This window comes from Ascaphus truei, chromosome 4 (assembly GCF_040206685.1).
Source record: "Ascaphus truei isolate aAscTru1 chromosome 4, aAscTru1.hap1, whole genome shotgun sequence".
NCBI lineage: Eukaryota > Metazoa > Chordata > Amphibia > Anura > Ascaphidae > Ascaphus > Ascaphus truei.
In genome coordinates, this window is record NC_134486.1 from 391,234,799 (window position 1) to 391,258,932 (window position 24,134).

Here is a 24,134-nt window from a genome sequence, read left to right on the forward strand (position 1 = left end):
AGTTTGCAATGAGATCCAGTGTGGAATGGAACTGGGACAACTTACTAGTGCAATATTCCTAGATTTTGCAAAGGATTTTGATACTGTTGATCATGCAGTGGCATCTTAAGAGTGATGCATTTAAAGTGATAATTTTAAGTGATAAATATAGTTAGACTATAGTTTGACTAGAGGTGACTGGGGACTGCATCCTTTCTGCAAACTCTTTTACTCAAGACAACAAACGGTAAGCTATTCAGATCACACTATGATCCCATGCTTGCTAACCTGCCTATTTCAACCCCCCACCCCTTTACAACTTATTCACTGCAGTCTCTCCCAAAACTGACAGCACAATACACTGAAACCCTGAACTGACTCTAGCATTGCAATACAGCTAAACATTTGACAAGGAACAGGCACACACCTGCTGTTTAGTCTGCACACACTGACTCTGCTCACAACAGCTCATTGCAGCACTGCCTACCTCTAGCATCTTGAACCTGCTCTGTATATTAACTTTTTTCTTTCTCCTGGCCTCATGGAGATGTTACTCCCTCTATCCACTACAAACTCCTCCATCCTGGCCCACACCAAACATCACCATACACCCTGGACTACTCAAAAGCATTGCACGATCTACTTAATGTTGGTGGAGAACTCTAAAAACCAGCACACCAACCACCTCTCACTCAAATGGCAAACATCACAAATCTACAACTTGCAAACAAATATCCAAATTTCTACTCATACTATTACTCTCTTTAGCAGGTGATATTGAACCTAACCCAGGTCCTCCCATTTCAGCTCTGTCCCATGCCCCTGAGAATTCCACCTTTAAATTCCAAAAAGGGCTATCTGTCGCCCATATAAACATCCGGAGCCTGCTGCCCAAACTGGACGAACTAAGGGCATGGTGCCTTATGCATAAACCCAAAGCCATCATTCTTACAGAAACATGGCTATCCCCTAAAACCCCTGATGCAAATATCGCCATTCAGGGATACTCCATTTTTAGGAGAGATAGGTCAAAGAGAGGAGGAGGGGTGTTACTTTATATTGCAGACACATTACAATTTACACTGCTAAATTGCCCACCAAACCCACCCTCTTTTGAAATTCTAGTTGCCAAAATCTGCCTCCCCTTTTCTAAGCAAATCTTGCTTGCTGGCATCTACCGCCCCCCTCAAGCCCCTCTACAATCCCTGACTGATATCACCCAATTTCTTGGCTCCATTTCCTCTCTGAATGAGAAGAGTGAGCTGCTAGTTCTTGGGGATTTCAACTTCAATTGGCTTGACCCTAAAAAAACACAAAATCCAGATACAACTCAAGTCACTTAACCTATCGCAACTCATTTCCCAACCCACACGGATAAACCTGAAATCGCATAACCATTCCTTGCTAGACTGGATTCTCTCCTCAAACCCCAGCAGAATCCAATCCTCTGGCATCCTTCTTGATATTGTCAGTGACCATGCAATAGTGTACTGTGTAAGGAAAATTAAACCGCCCCATTCAAGCCCTAAAGTTCTCCTCACTAGAACATTTATAAACTTTAACCCACAAAAGTTTCTGGATAACCTTACCAACTGCCCATGGCACAGAATCGATTTAATTCCCGACCCTGATTCTGCGCTTGACTATTTCCAATCTGAGTTCTTAAAACTCTGCGATACCCATGCTCCACTACGCAAAATAAGGGTACGGGGGGCCCACCTTCCATGGGTTACACCTGACCTTATAGCTCTCTACCAGTTCAGGGATGCCTTGTGGAAAAGCTACAAAGTAACTGGCACTACCAAGGATCTCAATCACTACAGATGCATGAGGAACATGTGCACAAGGCAAACAAGGCATGCAAAAGCACAATATTACTCTGACAATCTCCATCAAAATACATCAAAACCAGCTAACTTCTGGAAGGTTATCAACAATATATTCCAGCCTCCTAACCATCAACAGCCAAGTAATATCACCAAGGGGGATATTACTCTGACAAACCCCACTGACATTGCAAATGCATTCAATGATTACTTTGTGGGGTGTGCCACTAACTTATTAGCGAAACGCAGCCCAAACCACAAACCTGAATCTCATCCTAGGAGTACCCCTATAATCCCACCCCCTCCCAACACTGGCCACAATTTTCAATTTGGCCCAGTATCTGAAGAGGAGATTATACAAGCGCTCCTCAAACTAAAACTAAGCAGCCAATGTGGACCTGACTTACTACAATCTAGGTTCCTACGACTTGGTGCCCAAGCCATTGCCAAACCAATTGCTTCCATAGTCAACTCTATCCTGTCTGCAGGCCATATCCCTAAGACCTGGAAAACTGCCAGAGTTGTCCCAATCTTCAAAAGTGGGGACAAAAACACTGTCTCAAACTACAGGCCAATCTCACTTCTCCCAATTCTATCCAAAGTCATGGAAAAATGTGTCCACTCCCAACTAAGCGATTTCTATACCAAAACAAATTTCCCTAGCCAATTCTAATCTGGCTTTCGTCCCAAACACTCCACCGTAACTACCCTGCTTAAAGTTTGCAATGAAATCCAGTGTGGAATGGAACGGGGACAACTCACTGGTGCAGTATTCCTAGATTTTGCAAAGGCTTTTGACACAGTGGATCATGCTATCCTGCTTAACAAACTCCAGAGCTCTGGAATATGGAAACATGCTTTAAACTGGTTTCAGTCCTACCTATCAGGAAGATCCCAACATGTGTCCATCTCAGGCTCTAACTCCAACCCCCTGGATATCACCTGTGGTGTCCCGCAAGGCTCTGTTCTGGGGCCCCTACTCTTCTCAGTGTTCATTAATGATCTTCCCACAGCTTGTAAGGAAGCCTCAATACACATGTATGCAGATGACACAATCCTATATGCACACAGCCATAGCCTCTCTGACCTTCAACACATACTTCAGTCTGACTTTTTGAGACTCGAAAACTGGATTTCTCAAAACAAACTGTTTTTAAACACTGACAAGACTCTAACAATGGTATTTGGTACCAAGACTAAATTTGTAAAGCTTCCAGTGACTGAGTTCCTGATTAGAACAAACGCGAACACCACCCTAACACCTGTCACTAGTTTTAAATACCTGGGCTTATGGTTTGACTCCCACTTAACATTCGGGATGCACATTGATACCCTGACAACCAAGACCTATGCCAAACTAGGGGTACTTTACAGGAACAAATCCTCCCTAAGTCTCCTGGTCAGAAAGCGTATCGCACAGCAGATGCTAATGCCAATTATTGACTATGGAGACATAGTATATGGCTCGGCACCTCAAACCCACCTTAGCAAACTTGACACCCTCTACAATTCAATTTGTTGTTTTGTTCTCCAATGCAACTACAACACACATCACTGCGAAATGCTCAAAGAACTAGATTGGTCAACACTAGAGTCTAGGCGCAAAGTTCACCTTTCCTGTCTTCCTTTAAATTCTTCATGGGCAAGCTACCCAGCTACCTGAACAAGCTCCTCACCCCTACCACTTGCAGCACTTATCACCTGAGATCAGACTCCAAAAGACTGTTCATGGTCCCAAGGCTCAACAAAGTATCCGGACGTTCCTCCTTCTCCTACCGTGCACCCCAAAACTGGAACAACCTACCAGAGACTCTCACATCCACCACCAGTCTAAATTCTTTCAAATCTAAGGCTGTCTCACATTTTAACCTGGTCTGTAACTGTTTCATACAGTCATAATATATATTTTCTTTAACTGTGCACGCAATGTCTTGTATATAATGTATACCCTGTTCATTTATGTAACTGTACTTGTAACCATGTATTATTTGTTTTACTCTGTGCCCAGGACATACTTGAAAATGAGAGGTAACTCTCAATGTATTACTTCCTGGTAAAATATTTTATAAATAAATAAATAAATAAATGCTATCTTGCTAAACAAACTTCAGTGCTCTGGAATAGGGGAACATTTCTTAAACTGGTTACACTCATACCTATCAGATAGATCCCAACAGCATATGTCTATCTCAGGTTCTAGCTCCAACTCCTTGGATATCACCTGCTATATGTCCCTGCTCTGTTCTTCTCAGTGAAACTTATATGCTTATATATATGTTGTGGTTATTTTGGGGGTTCAATATGAGCTTGTAGGTGTTCTGTATGTTTTATAATTCTTGTTCAGCTAGTCTTAGCTGATTGGAGGGTGGCAACCTCCTACCTAATTGAAGCTCACTCCCTCCCACATTTAAATGGTTAAAAGCTCACTCCATGGCATCTCCCACTCTCAGGGAACTTGCTTGCATACAGTGTGATTGTGACAAATCTATTAAAGAGTGCTTTTCCTGGTAATGTACAGGTTATTAAAAGCTTCAATCAGACTTAGAACTTTGCAACTAATTTTGACAGATTTATTATAAATCATTCTTCCTGGCAATGCACAGGTTATTAAGAATCTATATTAGTGTTAGGGACCATTGAAACGTGGTCTGCCGTGCAGTTGGCTCAGGGGCTTACAACAATTTTACCACAATGTTAAACTAAAAGACCATTTTATTTATTAGTTATCTATACATGTATATTTAGGCACTGTACCGTGTATAAGTTTTACTGGATGTGCACTGAGCTTTGTCTGTGTTTTATGTTATGTCTTTGGTTTTAAATATATATATTGCCATGCTCAGTAGCACTCCTCTGTGAAACTTATATGCTTATATATATGTTGTGGTTATTTTGGGGGTTCAATATGAGCTTGTAGGTGTTCTGTATGCCAACTATAATACAACCTAGACTTATTACTAGTTAAATATCAGGGCATATGGCTTGACTACCACTTAACATTTCGGGTGTACATTGATACCCTGACATCCAAAACCTATGCCAAACTACAGTAGGTGTACTTTATAGGAACAAATCTTCCCTAAGTCTGCTGGTCAGAAAGCACATCGCACAGCAGATGCTAATGCTAATTATAGACTATAGCGACATAGTATGTAGCACAGAACCCCAAACTCACCTTAGCAAACTTGATATCCTCACAATTCAATATGCCGCTTTGTCCTCCAAAGCAACTACAACACACAGCACTGTGAAATGCACAAAAAACTAGATTGGTTGTTACTTGAGTCTAGGCGCAAAGTTCATCTCTCCTGTCTTGCCTTCAAATACTTTCTGGGCAAGCTACTCGCCTATCTGAACAAGCTCCTCACCCCTACCACATGCAGCACTTATCATCTGAGGTCTGACTCCAAAAGACTGATCATGGTCAAAGGTTCAACAAAGCCACTCCTCTTACCGTGCACCCCACAACTGGAACAATCTTTCCAAGACTATCAAAACCACCATCAGTCTAAATTCTTTCAAAACCAAATCGGTCTGACTTTTAAAATGATCTGTAACTGTAATTAATGCCAATTATTGACTATGGAGACAGAGTATATGGCTCGGCACCTCAAACCCACCGTAGCAAACTTGACACCCTCTACAATTCAATTTGTCGTTTTGTTCTCCAATGCAACTACAACACACTCAAATGCTCAAAGAACTAGATTGGTCATCACTAGAGTCTAGGCGCAAAGCTCACCTTTCCTGTCTTGCCTTTAAATTCTTCATGGGCAAGCTACCCAGCTATCTGAACAAGCTCCTCACCCCTACCACATGCAGCACTTATCACCTGAGATCAGACTCCAAAAGACTGTTCATGGTCCCAAGGCTCAACAAAGTATCTGGCCGTTCCTCCTTCTCCTACCGTGCACCCCAAAACTGGAACAACCTACCAGAGACTCTCACATCCACCACCAGTTTAAGTTCTTTCAAATCTAAGGCTGTCTCACATTTTAATCTGGTCTGTAACTGTTTCATACGCCCATAATATATATTTTCTTTAACTGTGCACGCAATGTCTTGTATATAATGTATACCCTGTTCATTTATGTAACTGTATTTGTAACCATGTATTATGTGTCTTACTCTGTGCCCAGGACATACTTGAAAACGAGAGGTAACTCTCAATTTATTACTTCCTGGTAAAATATTTTATAAATAAATAAATAACTGTTAGATACGCCTATAACATGTATTATCTTTAACTGTGCATGCAATGTCTTGTATATAATGTATAACACTGTTGACTTAATGTAACTACTGTGCATATTTGTAACCATTATTTGTCATCATAACTCTATACTCAGGACATACTGTAAAACGAGAGGTAGCACTCAATGTCTTACTTCCTGGTAAAACATTTTATAAATAAATACAAATGAGGGAAACAGGTGCAGATAGGTATACTGTATGTATTATCATAACAAGCACATAACGTAACTCCTGGCTTAGTATACAGCAGGTTGATATTCTGTAAGGGAAATGCATTTCTTATTTGTTTTGGCGACACGTTTCCTAGTGTGAGGATTAGGAAAATGGAAACCATTTGGGCATTTTTAGAGCAATACATTATTAGGACAATATAGTGTGCTGTGAAGTCTTATTGTTTTAGTGTTGAAGTACAAGTCCATGTATTGTAAGTGAATTGGAACTTACACTTCCCTAACACGACGATAATGACTTCACAGCCTATCGAATATTGGTGTAAGTGTGTGAGAAGACCTCTATTCTTCATATCATATACTGACACAACAGAATGCATTAAAGCAGATGCCACAGAAAATGTAATGTAGCAAATGGAATATAATTTTAATTTGCGTGTCAGAAGTAATCAAAATCTTTACACCAAAAAGTCTACTTTAGGAGCTTGCCACAATATACGGTACAGTCCATGGTAAACTGTACATTTTCTTTCAAAATAAAGGACTATTCTATTTCACACGCTAAGCTCAGGTACCTGCAGAAAAGGGCATAAAAGCTGCTTTCTTTATAAAATTGCCCTCTGAATCGAGGAAATGATTTGGATTGAATTGTTCTGGATCTTCAAATTGTGTCTTGTCATGCAGGACAGATGAGAGCAATGGGATAATATATGTCCCCTGGAAAGGAAAACAAAAAATACATGAATATCAATTTAATGTAGATTAGTTTACATAATATAAATGGTTAAAAAAAGAAGAATCTCTCCTTCACTTAGTCTGCATAGAAGATAGTTTTCACTGAAAAGAATATCCATGTGTTTTAAAATGCTTTTAAACATACTGTATTAACATCATATTTAATAATTTAGTAAAATATTTTTTAGAATCAACAAAAAAATCACATTGTTCATAGAAATCCCAGATATTGATGAGTTTCTTTTATTTGGAAAGATGTTATTTAATAAATAATAATATCCTGTAAACCATGCTTTATGTCCCAAATACCAGAAGGCTCGCTAAGCACATGCATCTGAGATAAAGTATATTAATCAAACAATATCAACTACAATTTGAAGATGGAGAGACCATAAAAACACACATTTAAAGCAATATTCAACATTGAAGCATTTCCAAAGTTCTCTAATGGGACTACAGCACATGACTCACTGCATATTTTTAACCATGCATTACAAATGTTGCACTTCCATGCAGTGCTTCTGCCTTCCATCATACAGTTTATAAGCTCATTTGGGTTAGAGACTCCTTGCTTTTAAATGTGATGCACTTATCCTTATTTGTATTTGTTCCCCTGTATTATATCTTATAAAACACTGCACAGAGTGCAATGGTGTCACTATAAAAATAAAAATATACTTAACAGCATAATAAAATGCTGGCACAAAGTGTACCGGTACATATCAGTTGTATATCAAATGTTGATTTCTTAGACCTACAACAGAGTATCACAACAACAAAGGGTCAGGAGCGCACTCACATCCTGGTATATAAAAATGAGAAAAACACATGTAGCTATGTAACCCCTAGGCTACTAATCCTCGATCTAACATATAAGCCCTGGTACCAGTGCAGGCAGTGTTACGGTTAAATCTATGCCCTTGCTGCTGCAGCAGTAAACAACTCCCTTGAGTGACAGAAGGGTGGGCCTAAGGCCTGGGTACTGCCCTATCAAGGGCTCAGACCTAGGACCCTCCCTTGGTTACAAAAGGGGCTGCAGATCCACATTTATGCGGAGTGTGGAAGAGTTTAGCCAGGGCTCTGGTCACCTTCCTTCCCCCCCTCGGCGAGTGGGAACAGCTACCCATATTCCCCCAGGAGATTTGGGAGTCAGGGATAGACCTTTGGGGCCTCAAGCCCATGTGGTTGAGTCCAGGGACCCAAGAAAGAATATGTAGGCTGACGTACAATATGCTGTGTATGCTGTAATTGATGAATAAAGACCCAGATGCTGTTTATTATACTCCCGCCTGGGGCTGCAGTTCTTAAGGGGGAGTGAAAAGTGTTTTCCACAGGGGACTGCTGCTATCTATTATAGGCCCTGTGGAATGAGCCACACAGCACTGAAAGCTTCTCCTGCTTATCCCCAAACAACACCGGCGGATGCTCAGGGCCTTCCTGTAAACAACAGATAGCACCAACACCAGGTAACAACAGAGAATCTCCCTTAGGGTGGGGGAACACCTGTTACACACGCACACACACACACACACACACACACACACACACACACACACACACACACACACACACACACACACACACACACACACACACACACACTGTGCAATAAATTTTTGATAGGTGACATTCAAAAATAGAAAATAGTCTGCTCACTCACATATTTCATGAGCAGTAAGGGCTGTGCGGTTGTCAAGAGTAACCACCTTGTGTAATCCAAGGTTGACGCCTTTTTATATACCTGGGTGTGAGTGCATTCCTGACCCTTTGTTTTTGTGATTCGTACCTGGACTTGGATTGAGTCCTCTACAGGAGTGGCACCAATTCAGAATATTGTATTAATTTAATATTCACTTTTTCACCAGTGTGTTCACTTGGTTCATTTTAAACGGTATTTGCTCTTGATCCCTTTGTCTTCATTCCTACAACAGAGTATGCAACCTGTAAGTGCCTGAGAACACGGAGTGGATGTTGGTTTCAGCTAAAGCCAGCAGCAGGGTTGAGCAATAATAACACAATTATTGTCAGGTAATCAGATGCAAGCAGTAAGCTTTGCTGCAATAGGGAAGCATTCTCTAAACACAAAATGTTAGCTTTATCTTGGAATGCAAATAATAGACTTACTTTTGGAATAAGATATCCTTTAAAGTTGACATCTTTAGTAGTTTCATGTGGCAAGCTCATTGGCAAGATGTCAGCAAATCTTTGGGTTTCGTGAATAACTGCATTTGTGAAAGGCATTTCTGTACGGTGATTATAGTTAGGTTGTGCTGATCCTATCACTCTCGTGATCTCTTTCTGTACCTTTTCTGCACATAAGAAAAAAATTATATATATATTTAAAAAAGCAATTAATCAGCACTAAAAATCTATATATCCAATTGAATTCCTATTCGAGGATATTGATCAACACAACAAGTCTAGGTAAATTGAAAAAAAGGATATACAGTAGGGTAGATGGCTCAAATAATTCCTGGGGTTTAAACAGCTTCTGCGGAATAAACCAAGTGCCAAATGATCTAAAAAAACAAAAAGCAAAAGTGCTTGCCCCATAGTTTATTACCTTTTTAAAACATATATTAGTTTGAAGAAACCGTAAAAATGTTCACTCACAATCAAATGTGTTAAAATCAAATTGTAGAAAAAACTATGACAGGTAAGGGTTTCTGCTTAGCTGTAACTGCCGGTTCACACTGGAAGCAAGATGAGTCAGTTCCCTGCTGCAACCTTCGGTCTGGATGGCCTCCTCTCGGCTCAATCACGATGGAGCAGTGTCCCAGGGGAGAAGGAGAAGAGACTCCAATTGCACCTTCAGGAGGGACGCACTCGGTGCTCAACAGGCGGCAAATAGCTGAGCAGCGAAATACCAGAATTGTCCGTGATGGGGGGGGGGGGGGAGGGAAACTTAGCGCAGCACCTCAAATGAAATCATTGTTGAAACCACTAATCAGAGATGCCCTACGAGTTTCGACGCTGGTAAGCATCTTCCTCAGAGGCATACATTCAGCATTGTCCTTTGAGTCTGTCTATATGTCTAAGAACACCTGTTGTTACTTTCAATCATAGATATACACAATTATTAATTACATCCTAAAAGGTGCATAGACATACAAACATTGCAATTGCTTTAATTGACACTGAACAGTAAAAGGCTAAAATGTATAATGATATAAAATTAATAAAAGACTTAAAGGGAGAGTTTATGAAATATAAACAGTTGATCTATTAAATATATATCATCTATTATATACACACAATATGGAGGGACCATACCCTGCAAGTGCTTAAGGAACGGTCTTGTTCGGAAGCTGTGAAGAGGTAACGGATAGTCGAATACCTGCAGTTCCCAGTAGCAAACATCGTGAGAATGCACCGCGAGCTAGAGGGGAAAGCCACCGCCCAAGAGTTTGTAGAACTCCTCAGCCAGGCCTATGTCATAAAGGAGGATGAAGCTGAGACTTGGCTCAGTTTCGTGCTCTCCGACAGAAGGTGGAAGAAGAGCTGTCCACGTTTGTCCGATGCCTAAAGCTATCATTGTGGAATTTACTCTCAAAGAAAGTTATTTCTGCAACAGTCGTGAATGAGTACCGATTCAAGCAGCTTATGAAAGGATCACCGCCCTCTCATCCTATACCTCTTATGATGCGATGCGCCTCTCTGGCGGAGAAACCCCCAAGCTTCACAGAATTGCTGGGTCAAATAAAGAAGCAGGAGGTTCAATTGCTATTCCACACTCCCAAGACATCCCAAGAGTCTAACAAGGGAGAGAGTAAGATAACCCCATCCAAGAAGCCTAGTGCGAAGGAGAAGCCTGAGGAAAACATCGCCCAGGAACCTCCAGGGCCGACACCCCAGGCGCTTCAGAGCTCGGGCTCTAATCCTGGCTCCAGTGCAACTCGAGGTAACCGCTGCTTTATGAGGGACTGTATGAAATTCCACCCCCGGAGCCATGGCCTTCACCGTTCACCTGGAGGAGCAGCTGTCCACATCCTCGGATAACGCCCCTGTGCCTAGTGCCAACCGGATGCCTAACATCGAGTAGGACCTGCGGCCATAGTACTAGTGGAGGGAATATACGCCTCCGTTTTGCTGGACACTGAATCTCAAGTGACCATTATCTATCGGCCCTTTTATGATCTGCAACTCCGGCATCTGCTTATGCAGTCGGCAGAGAAAATTAGGTTATGGGGCCTTAGTAGTGAAGACAACCCCATTGATGGAGTGTTTCAAGTACAGCTGGATATACCACAGCTTAACACCAACAAAATTCACCCGTTGGAAGTGGAAGCATTGGTATGTCCTGAACCCTGGGAGCATCCAAATTCCCCCAACATATTAGGGACCAACACTGATGTAGTGCAATCCCTGATCCGGGCCTACCTTCAAGAAGCCGGAGAATTACCCTATCGTCCCTGCAGATTCATCCGGTCTCAAGGAAGAGTGCTACCAAAGCTCTGCCCAATAAGAGTTTGGACAATTCTTCAACCTTGAGAAGGGGTTGACAGAGATTCCACCAGCGGGAGTGAGACACATGGCCGCTGTACCTAACTACCTGGGCCGTGATGAAACAGACTGGTATTTTTCACTAGAAACCACGCCCAAAGAGGACTGGTGCCAGAAATGAAGGAGTGGAAGTCCTCGTTTCCTCGTCCTTCCACAGTATCCATACAGAACATCTCGCTTCATCCTATACAGTTTAACGTCAGTCAAGCACTGGCCCGAATATAGCCAGTAGAATTCCTAGCTCAGGTAAATGTGATTACCGTGTGGGAAGCCCCTTCCGGATTGCAATTCGACTTCGGGGAATCGTCCTTGCCGTTGGAGTGGAAGAAGCAACTGAGCGACAAGTTGGCTGAGTGACAAGAGGTGTTCTCCACTTGCGAAATGGATGCAGGCTGCAGCAAGAGTGCTCAACACACGATTTGACTGAACTATGCTACCCCATTCTGAGTGTTCCAGATGCATAGTTCCCAGGGATGTGGATGATGTGAGGAATGTCCTGAAAGTGATGGAGACTGCTGACATCGTGAATGAGTCCCATAGCCCTTATGCCTCCCCTATTGTGGTGGTGAAGAAGAAGAACGGATCCATACACATATGTGTGGACTATCGTACCCTGAATCGCCGCATGGTCCCGGATCAATATACCCTGCTGTGGATTGAAGAGATTCTCAGCACCTTATCCATCAGTCAGTGGTTCAGTGTGCTGGACCTGTGGTCTGGGTACTTTCAGGTCCCCTTGAGCTCTGAGAAACAGGAGAAGACAGCGTTTGTCTGCCCTGTTGGGTTTTACCAGTTCACCCGAATGTCCCAAGACATTTGTGGCACACCCGCAACTTTCTAGAGACTAATGGAAAGGACCATCGAGTACATGAACCCTCGGGAATGTCTGGGATATCTGGAAGATATCATCATGTTCGGAAGGACAATAGAAGAACACGAAGAACGCCTGCTGAAGGTCTTGGATAGATTAGAAAAGGAAGGCCTGAAGTTGTCCCTGGACAAATGCTGCTTCTGTCACATCTCAGTCACCTATATGGGCCACATTGTGTCCATAGAAGGGGTGGCTACCAACCCAGGTAGGGTAGAAGCAGTAGTGAACTGGCCCAGACCAGAGAATGTGATGGAGCTCTGATCATTCCTGGGGTTTTGCGGATACTACCAAAGATTCATATAGGGGAACTCCAGCAAGGCCAAAGTCCACAACAACCCATTGAGGATCTACCCGGAAGATCTGCAACACAAAACCGCTTCCCCGCGAACGCCGTTCAGGGACAAGTGCATTTCCGCATTTGAGAAGGCATTCATTGAGTTAAGAAAACCCTCACCGAAGCTCCTGTCTTGGCCTATGCCGATCTGGAGCAGCCATATATCCTGTACGTGGATGCCAGCTTCAACGGGCTGGGAGCGGTATTACATCAGAAATACCCTGTGGGCCTCGGCCGGTAGCGTATGTGAGTCACAGCCTAATGGTGAGTGAACAGAACTACCCAGTTTATAAACTGGAATTCCTAGCGCTCAAGTGGGCTGTGGTAGATAAATTACTTGATCTACGGGGTCTTCTTTGAAGTATGGACCAACAACAACCCAATGACCTATATCCTAACCTCCGCTAGGTTAGATGTCACTGGCCACAGGTGGTTGGCGGCTCTGTCTAATATTCAGTTCACCCTGAAATACATGCCAAGGCCCCTGAATGTCGGAGCCGACACTCTGACCCGAAGGCCCGGATTGAGTTCTGCATTGGACGATGGCGAATGTGAAGAGATTCCTGGCCCTGGGATTCGGGCAATGTTCTCCACAGCAGCGATAGTGGAGGACAAAGTCGCAATCTCCAAACTCAGAGTTGGGGACTCATTGGGATGTCAGTCGAAGGCACTTCCTGCACCATACTGCCATCCAGAAGGCATGTCCATAACCCAAGACTCTGTAATTAGCTGGAAAGAGATAGTGGCGCACCAGATGTGAGACCTGGTGGCTAAAGCCATACACCGGGCCATCCAAGAAAATAACCCCTCCCACCGACACGGTCATTATTCTCATGTGGGAATGGGACAAGTTCCACATAGACCATGGCCTCCTCTATCGAGTTAGCCCATATCACAACCACCCTGATAAGAGACAACTTGTCCTACCCAATAGATTGCAGTACCAGGTCCTATGGTCCCTACACGATGATCACGGACACCTGGGAGTGGACAAAACGTTTGGACTTATAAGATATCGGTTCTTCTGGCCCAAGATGCGGGAATTGGTGGAGCGCCAATGCCGGAGGTGTCTGCGGTGCATACAGTGGAAAACACTGCCTACACACGCAGTCCCCATGGGCCACCTGAAGAGCTCTGGTCCCATGGGCCAAGACGTTATGGACTTTCTCTGCATTGAGCAAGACTTTAGAGGTATTGGCAGCAACAGGCGCAGGAGCAAAGCAAAAAGATTTCCATGAAAAAATAATTTGAGGGCAACTCCAAGGGGCCACCCACCTCATAAAGTACATACAGTACATGACTAGTGTAGAATTAAAAAGCTACTGTAGTGATTGATTCTCAGAATATCAATAATTGCTATGCAGGAAAATGTCGAGAACCCCAATTTTTTTTTTCGGACTTGAAATTCAAATTGAATGAGAAGTCATACACGCATTCGCCTAAATAATCAACAAGGTTCCAATGAGAAATAGACGCATGCGCAGAAATGTGGTGACAGGCTCGGAAAGATTAAAGCCAGAAAGCCGCCCATTACAAATTTATGGTGTTGGAGTGTCAGTAAGCAGGGCTCACGCAATACCTCCTTACCTGCCTCGGAGATTGTTGCTGCCGCCCCTCGCTCCCCACTGGCGTATCCTCGGCGTGGGGCTTGGCGATCCCACCTGGCGTTGGATCTTGCGGTCGCCATCTTGTCGGGGCGCGCGCAGGAGGATCTTACATGGCGCGTGCCTCCGGCAGTAATTTATTCACCCTCCTGGGCTTCTAGCCATGCCCCCCATGTACAGCTGCAGACCCGCCCCTGCTTTCATGCTTCACCGTTCAACACAGCCAAGGATCACAGCCTGCACCTATCGCAAGGCGCTCCACAGCACCCCCCCGCTCTGCCTCCTTCCCTGATTGGTCCTTCCACATATATTATCCCTGTTCTCCCTGGGAGTCATTGCTCTGCATAGCTTCTGCTACTGTAGTTGGGCTAGTGTTCATGTGTGCTCTTGTTTCTTCGTGTACTTCAGGTTTGAACCGGCTTGGCTTTCGACTCTCCCTCTGGCTCTGGACCCCAGCTTACTCCTCACTACGCAGTCTCTCTCCGTCCCTTGATCTCGGCTCGCTCCTCTACCTCCCGGACCTCTGGCACCCTCGTCCCCCGGCGACTGCAATCACCCCGATCCTTCGCCCTCCGGACACGGCAAGTCCCTTTGGTCTCTTTACTAGACTCCTGGCCTGGCAACGAATCTACCACACTCCATACATGCCCCTCTGCTGTGGGTGCGTGGTATTATACTTTCCACCTCAGTCTAGGGACGGGTCTGGTCTGCGGGCAGCACAACCGTGACAGGGAGAAGTGTAGATAGGAAGTAGAAGTACTTTAGCCTTGTGTGTGTGCGGGGGCGAGGGGTAGAGTGCTGTATTGCTGGATTAATAGTTCAAATAAATATTTTCAACAGGTCATCATAATATTTAATGCGCAGAAATGTGATAACACGCCTATGCGTTTCAACAAGGTTTCAATGAGACACACACACATGTGCATAACATAAAAACAGTATGAAAAGAAGAGCAAGCCTAGCAAAAGTATTAATTAATAAATAATACATATAGAAATGTGATGACACGCATACAGTATCCGCATGAGTGGGATAATCCGGGATAAAAATATTTTATATTAGGAAGAAGACGCGACGTTATATTTTTGTAACACTGTACTTCTTTTCCCTTTAGTATCCGGTATACAGTACATTATTATCCTCATATTTTTTATGTGTACTGTATGGCTAAGTAGCCTTATACTACTGTATACATACTACTGTATACAGTATGAACAGTATACAGAAATGTACGGCTGTAGGTTATTAGGCTATTAGACTTTTAAGACAACAGCTCGCGATCGCCTACTTGAGTTTCTAGACGGTATTGCAGACAAAGCTAAAATGCAATTTTTAGTGCACGATAGAAAACCGATCGAAAAAAGAGTACATTTCTAAACGGTTGGAAAACAGAGAGCGGCTGGCCGAGGATTTCAGAGCGGCTCGGTATACGCCGCTTTAAAATAAAGGCTGGCGCAGCTGTAGATAGTTGCAGTGTAAGCGTATATAGAGGTGGTTTAATGTATTCACCATTTTATTTTAATAAAAGAGATACAAAAGTGTCAATTATTTATGAAAAAAGCCTACACTGGCGACACACTTTATTGAAGTGTGGCCAGTTCCGCAAGCCGGGAGATTTCCCGGCTTGCAAGTGGCTTCCCCTCGGCGTGCCGCGCGTCGCCTATGCACGGTCACGCGTCATCGGGTGCCTGCGCCCCCTGCACGCGCGTCCAGGGCTCCCCGAGGGAGCCCTGGTGTCCCGCGATGTGGGGGACGGCGGCAGGGGGTTCCGGGGGACCCGGCGGACCCGGAGAGGAGAGGGGGAAGCCGCGATCGGCGGGCCTCTCCTCCGCTGCTTCGGCGCGCGCCCGGCACCCTCCGGTGCGCGCCAGGTAACTGCTGCGGCCGAGAACGGGCAAATGCTCGAATAAACTCGGCCGCAGCAGTACATTTAGCCTATAATAGTTATAATCCCTTCAGAACAGGGCATTACTGGTCAATAATGACCTGGCTGTGTTAAAGTCCCTGGTGCCTGGTGCTTTGCTATTGCGAGCAAAGCACCTTTGAAAAGCCCGCCAACACTTCACCGGACCAAGTCACAAGAATGTCTGGTTCTCTGATTGGGTAGTCCCCTTACATAGACCTCAGTGTTCTATGTCTAACATCGAACAGGGACTGCCGTCCAACAAGAGCACGGGTCATAATGCAACCACCACTCACAAGTGTGAGGCTTGGCTTGTTGCACTCATCAGAGGAGGGGCGTAATGAGGGGCTCAGCAAGCCGGTGAATGGGAAATTCAAACTTGCCAATGGGAACTGTGCCTACCATCAACAGCTTCCCTATGTCCCTTTAGGTCTATAGATAAATACAGTGACAAGCAATGAATTTTTTTGCAAATGCTTGTTTTTATTTAATTAAGGTGTTTTTGTTGATTGCTTTGTATAATTTGTGTTTCTTTGTTGATTGTTTTTGTAATTCTTGTTTACTTGTGGTGTTTAGCTTTATAATTATTTTTTTTGGTGTTTGCTTTTATTTATTTCTGGGATTTTTTTTGTGTTCACTTTTATTTATTTATGCTATTTTTTTCGTGTTTACTTTTTCCATTTTTGGTGTGTTTCTTTTGGTGATTGTTTTGATTTAATTTAGTATTTTTGGTTAATGTTTATATTTTTGGTTGACCATTGACAGTCATAGTGGTAAATCATGCCCATATTATATGGGCATGATGTACCACTGTTCCAATCAATTTGTTTCTTGGCATTTGTAATGTGTTTTATTTTGTGCCTGGTTTTTATTAGCGTGCTCATTTATTGCTATAGTGGCATATTATATGGGCATGCTTTAACACTGTACCAATCAATGGGTAGAGAGGGTGGAGGGTGGGGGTAGTTGCCCCGGGGAGGGTGGGTAGGGGCCACCCCTGTGGATAGCAGGGGAGGGTGGGTTAACCCCTTAATTACTATAGCAGTTACTAACCGCTACGGTGATTAAGGGGTTAGTGGCCATTGATTGTATATTTTATTGAACTGTTGCTGCCAATGGAGGACATGGACGGTGATGAGGATTGTATTCATCCTGGCAAGGGTAAGTGCAAGTTTTATTTACTTTATGCTGGCTGGTTTGATTTTAAATGGGCAAATTCATATCTGGATCATAGTAATTCTGCCCATTACTCTACAGGCATACTCTGCATTAACGTACGCAATGGGACCGGAGCATGTATGTAAAGCGAAAATATACTTAAAGTGAAACACTACCTTTTTTCCACTTATCTATGCATGTACAGTACTACAATCATCATATGCGTGCATAATGGATGTAAATAGCGGATTTGTAACAGGCACTATAGTCTCCCCACTTGCAAACAGGTAGGGAGCCGGTATTGATGTTCAAGACATACTGACAGGTGCATGCGTGATCTGCCATTTGCCAATTGGGTGATATGTTTTTACTCGCGAGTGTACTTAAAATGAGTGTCCTTACATATATAGTTACATAGTTACATAGTAGATGAGGTTGAAAAAAGACGTACGTCCATCAAGTTCAACCTATGCTAAATTTAGACAACAGATACTTTATCCTTTATCTATACTTACTTATTGATCCAGAGGTAGGCAAACAAAAACCCCCAGAGTCATATCATCCAATGATGTCTCATAAGGGCAAAAAATAAATTCCTTCCTGACTCCAAGAATTGGCAATTGGATTAATCCCTGGATAAACATATTTCCCATGTATACTTATTTGGTATATCCCTGAATACCTTTCCTATCTAAAAGATGTCCAACCTTTTTTTGAACAAATCTATTGTATCTGCCATCACAGTCTCCATGGGTACTGAATTCCACATTTTAACTGCCCTTGCTGTAAAGAACCCTTTCCTTTGTTGCTGGTGAAATCTCCTTTCCTCCAGCCTTAAGGGATGGCTCCGAGTCCTTTGTACTGCCCGTGGGATGAAAAGTTATTTTGAAAGCTCCTTGTATTGTCCCCGAATATATTTGTATATAGTTATCATATCCCCTCTTAGACGCCTCTTTTCTAATGTAAATAAATCTAATTTAGCTAGCCTCTCCTCATAAGTTAGATTGTCCATCCCCTTTATTAATTTGGTGGCTTTTCTCTGGACTCTCTCTAGTTCCATAATGTCTTTTCTTAGGATTGGTGCCCAAAATTGTACTCCATATTCAAGGTGTGGTCTTACTAGTGCTTTGTAAAGGGGCATAATAATGTTTACTTCCCTTCCATTCATTGCCCGTTTGATGCAAGATAAGATCTTGTTTGCCTTTGCAGTTACTGCATGACTTTGGACACTATTGCTAAGCCTGCTGTCTACAAGCACTCCTAAATCCTTCTCCATCAAGGATTCCCCTAATTTATCCCCTTTTAATTTGTAATTCGCCTTTTTATTCTTGCATCCCAAATGCATAACCTTACATTTATCTGTATTAAACCTTATCTGCCATTTACCTGCCCACGTTTCAAGTCTTTCCAAGTCCATCTGAAGAGAAATTAAATCCTGTTCTGATTCTATTACCTTACACAATTTAGTATCATCAGCAAAGATGGAGATTTTGCTCTCGATGCCAACCTCAAGGTCATTAATATACAAGTTAAAAAGCAGGGGTCCCAGTACTGATCCCTGAGGTACCCCACTCACGACTTTAGCCCACCTGAAAAAGTTCCATTTATGACAGCCTTCTGTTGTCTGTCCTTTAACCAGTTTTCAATCCAGGTGCATATATTATTACTGAGTCCAATTTGCTTTATTTTGTACACCAACCTCTTGTGTGAAACCGTATCAAATGCCTTTGCAAAATCTAAGTACACCACATCAACTGCATTACCCTGGTCTAAATTCCAACTTACCCCCTCAAAGAAACAAATAAGGCTAGTTTGGCATGATCTAACCTTCATATTTCCATGCTGACTATTACTAATAATTTTATTTTCTATTAGGTATTCCTGAAAATTATCCGTATTAAACCTTCAAGAAGTTTCCCCATTATTGAAGTCAGACTTACAGGTCTGTAATCCACCGGTTGTTATCTAGCTCCCATCTTAAATATAGGCACCACATCTGTTTTATGACAATCTTGTGGTACTGAGCCTGTGGAAATGGAGTCCTTGAATATTAAATATAATGGTTTGGCTATTACTGAACTTAACTCCTTGAGAACTCTTGGATGTATGCCATCGGGGCCAGGTGCCTTATTTACTTAAAGTTTTTCAAGTCGCTTATGAATTTTGTCCTCAGTTAACCAATTGTTCATTAATATGGAGGTTGTAGCTTCCTCCTGTGGCACTACTATTGAACTTGATCCTTTCCTGGTAAACACAGAGGCAAAGAGTTTGTTTAAAACCTCTGCTTTTTCCTTATCTCCAATAATCTGTTCACAAATCTCACACTGAAATGGTCCCATATTTTCTTTTCTCATTTTTTTGTTATTAAGGTACTTAAAGAACATTTTAGGGTTTACCTTACTTTCTATTGCAATCCTTTTTTCATTATCCATCTTTGCTTGTTTGATTGCCCTTTTGCAATTTTTATTACATTCCTTATAATTCTGATACGATGTCTCCGTCCCTTCTGACTTAAATAATCTAAACGCCTTCCTCTTCTTGTACATATCCTCCCCTACCTGTTTATTTAGCCACATTGGTTTTGACTTAATTCTTTTATACTTGTTACCCAAGTGTATACACAGATAAGTGTGCTTTTCTAGCAATGTTTTAAAGACTGTCCATATATCTTCTACATTTTTACCTGCAAAAACATCATCCCAGTGTATTACTTGTAGAGTAGACCTCAGTTTATTAAAATCTGCCTTTCTAAAGTTTAAGGTCTTTGTTGAACTCAAGTAATCTGTTTTTTGATCATTTATTTCAAATGAGACCATGTTATGATCACTGTTAACCAAATGTTCCAGGACCTGAATATTTTTTATTACTTCTTGTTTGATATGACCAAATCCAGTACTGCCCCTCTCCTTGTTGGTTCCTCAATAATTTGAGTCATATAATTGTCTTTAAGCACCCCAAAAACTTGTTTCCTTTTGTTGTAATGCTAATCTCAGTGCCCCAGTCTAAGTCTGGATAATTAAAATCCCCCATTATGCAAACATGACCCAGTGTTGATGCCTTCTCCATTTGCAAAAGTATTTTAGCTTCCTCAATCTCTCTGATATTTGGTGGTTTATATCATATTCCCACAAACATTTGCTTTATACTTTTACCTCCACTGCTAATTTCTATCCACAAAGTCTCTACATTTTCATCATTCCCTTCATAGATATCATCCCTTATAATAGGTTTTAGATCCGGTTTAACATATAAACATACTCCACCTCCCCTTCTATTTGTTCGATCCTTCCGAAAAAGAGAATAACCCTCTAAATTAACTGTCCAGTCATGAGAATCATCCCACCATGTTTCAGTAATGCCTATGATATCATACTGCTCCCTTGCAGCTACTAATTCAAGCTCCCCCATTTTATCTGTAAGCCTTCTTGCATTAGAAAGCATGCATTTTAGTTTTGTTTCTGCCTGTACTATTATCTTATCTGCTCCTTCCTTTCTGCGCCCACTTGGTTTAGTCTTTAGAAGTTTTCTAGTATTATCTGTATTTACTATGGGTGTCTCGATGCTTGTCAAACTCGCACTTGCCCCCATTCTACCTCCATACCACCTTGTATCCTCCACTATTTCATTTAGTTCATTATCTGTTTCATTCCCATCCCCCCTCCATCCTAGTTTACAATCTCCTCCAACCTTTGTAGCATTCTCCCCCCTAGCACAGAAGATCCCTCTTCATTGAGGTGCAATCCGTCCCTAGAATATAGATGGCACCACTCAGAAACCAGGGTATGTCTGTACTGTATTTGTTTGAGGTTATTTGGGGTACAGGGGGTGAGTGGGTCGTGTATAGGTAGGTAGGTATTTTAATATTTATGGGGTGTAGAGGGATTGTGTAAAGTGGGTTCTTGGCCCAGGGTGGGTAATTAGTCCTACCGGTAGGCCTAACCACACACTCTGGGCTAAGTACTCCCTTCACTCACGCCATCTGCCACCAATAAACCAGCTACTGTGCCTTTACCCCTTCATTGTCTTAGCGGCTAGCCACTAAGGTAATGAATCTGCTTTCATTTTATTTCTACTAATAGTGTGCGGGAGCAAGGAGACTCCTGAGCTGAACCGCATTCATTTCAGCCTCCGGGACCCCCTGCTTCCCGAGATACAGATCCGGTATGGGGTACCGTTATCCCCGCAATGTTAAAATCTTCTGCGTCACGTGGCCGGGGGATTTAAATCCTACAGTGGGATACTGGCACCCCATACTGGAACCTGTATCTTAGGAAGCAGGGGATCCCCAAGTCTGAAATCAATGCGGTTCAGCTCAGGCTACCCCCTGCTCCAGCACACTAATTTAAAAGTTTATATTAGAACTGTACGATTGCCTGTAAGAGCCGTGCATGGAGACAAAGTATCTCCATGCAGCTGTTCCAGGCTGCAGTTTCAACCATTTTTACCATCATGTTTTAGTGCACAATAAATCAATGAAAAGTCATTCGGCAATGCACTTATTTTATCGAAGTTTAGTGAATAGGCCCCATGTCTTCCTAAAGTAAATATTGTACTGTAGCAAACAAACAGGGGTAATTCAATTACAATCAAATATTAATATATTATCAAAGCACAAGCTGACGAGACATGAGAAGAACCCGTGAAAGTTTAAAAACTAGAAGAGTTTTTTGCAAATAGTATTTAGTATACAATTCATAAAGAAAATATTTAACCCATATATTTTAAAGCATGGTCCCCTGGAGATTTTCCATGTGATTTTTTTTTTTTGTTTTACTTCCCAAGTTCTGCAGTCTTTTAAGTTAGTCCCTCCGAGTGTGTGTGTGTGTTCAAATCCAATCTTCCTCAGAGGTCAGTGTTTGCTGCTTGTTGATTTGAAAATAATACTGTATATTGCACAGTTAATTCCCAAAATATTACACACAGAAAAAATAAAAGTTAATGGTAGTAAAAGTCTTATTTTGCTACTACACGTAGCCAAATATTACAAATAAGAATTTGCATAGTACAGTATATTGATGTCACTACCAAAAGTATTAACCATCATTTCAGCCTCATAACCAAATACATGGAGTACCAGATTCTGGAATGCACAGTTCATTTGGGTGCGGATCAATAAGAATTACCTTGAATATCTGGGTATTTCATCATCAGAAGAAGACCCCAGCGGAGGCTGGTAGATGTTGTCTCCATACCAGCAGAAAACAAATTTCTTACAACAACGGTCAGGTTTTTATTGTGGAAATATGATTGAGGGTTTCTTTCCTCCTGAAAATTAGAAATAAATTAATGTGTTGTAACAGTATGTATTGACAGTTTATTGTCATGCCAAAAATATCTTGTCAAGTCCATTCAGGTGCCTATTTATTAAACTTCGATTAAATTAGTGCATTGCCAAACGACTTTGCATTGATTTATCCCACACTAAAACATGTTACTAAAAACGATATTCACTAAGAAAAAATCCAAGATTTTTAAAGGTCGATAAAAAAATTGCACCATCGAACAACTTGTTTATTTCTAAGTGCTATCACGCTCTAAATCCTAGTGATCGACAACTGATTGAAACCTGGAAGAGCTGCATGGAAATGCTGTGTTTCCATGCATGACTCTTACAGGTGATCGTGCAGTTCCAATATTAATTTTAAAACTAGTGTGCGGGAGCAGAGGGTGGCCATAGCTGAACCGCATTGATTTCAGCTTCGGGGACCATCTGCTTCCCGAGATACAGCCCCCGGTATGGAGTGCCGGTATCCTCGCAATGTTAAAATCCTCTGCGTCACCTGACCGGGGGATTTTAAATTTGTAGGGAGACGCAGAGGATTTTGTAATTGCGGGGATACTGGTACTCCATACCTGGGTCTGTATTACAGGAAGCAGGGGGTTCCCGGGGCTGAAATCAATGCAGTTCTGCTCAGGGGACATAAAATAAAATGTTTAAAATGTTCTGGGACAAATTACCGTTTTTCCCCTAATTCTATAGGGAAAATAATGCACACATATGCATTGCATCCCTGTATGTTCCCCTAGTAATACAGCTGAACCCCGTTATAGCGCGACCCATTATAATGCGAATTCGGTTATAACGCGGTTTTCACGTGGCTCCCGTTTAAAAAAAAAATTACATTAAAAAAAAAAAAAAAATTTGCACACTGCTCACCGCACACACTCTCACTGCACACACTCTCACTGCACACACTCTCACTGCACACTGCACACACTCCCAGCACTCACTGCACACACTCTCACAGCACACTGAACACTGCTCACAGCACACTGCTCACAGCACACTGCACACACTCCCAGAACAATCGCCCAGCACTCACTGCACACTGCACACACTCTCACTGCACACACTCTCACTGCACACACTCTCACTGCACACACTCTCACTGCACACACTCTCACTGCACACACTCTCAAAGCACACTGCACACACTCCCAGCACTCACTGCACACACTCCCACTGCACACTGTACACTGCACACACTCTACACTGCACACACTCTCACTGCACACACTCTCACTGCACACACTCTCACTGCACACACTCTCACTGCACACTCTCACTGCACACACTCTCACTGCACACACTCTCACTGCACACACTCTCAATGCACACACTCTCACTGCACACACTCTCACTGCACACTGCACACACTCCCAGCACTCACTGCACACACTCTCACTGCACACTGTACACTGCACACACTCTACACTACACACTGCACACACTCTCACAGCACACTGAACACTGCTCACAGCACACTGCTCACAGCACACTGCACACACTCTCACTG

General features: G+C 42.6%; 1 protein-coding gene across 2 annotated transcripts in view; it reads right to left on the reverse strand.

Annotated features, from left to right (window-relative positions):
* LOC142493878 (cytochrome P450 2K1-like) overlaps window positions 1–24,134 on the reverse strand; it is a 102,053-nt gene that overhangs the window by 21,805 nt on the left and 56,114 nt on the right. For both annotated transcript variants that reach the window (XM_075598573.1, XM_075598572.1), the window contains 3 exons: window positions 22,461–22,602; window positions 9,089–9,273; window positions 6,805–6,946 (listed from right to left, as the gene is read on the reverse strand). In XM_075598573.1, the coding sequence (XP_075454688.1) occupies window positions 6,805–6,946; window positions 9,089–9,273; window positions 22,461–22,602 (469 nt within the window). The remainder of the gene's footprint in view (window positions 1–6,804; window positions 6,947–9,088; window positions 9,274–22,460; window positions 22,603–24,134) is intronic.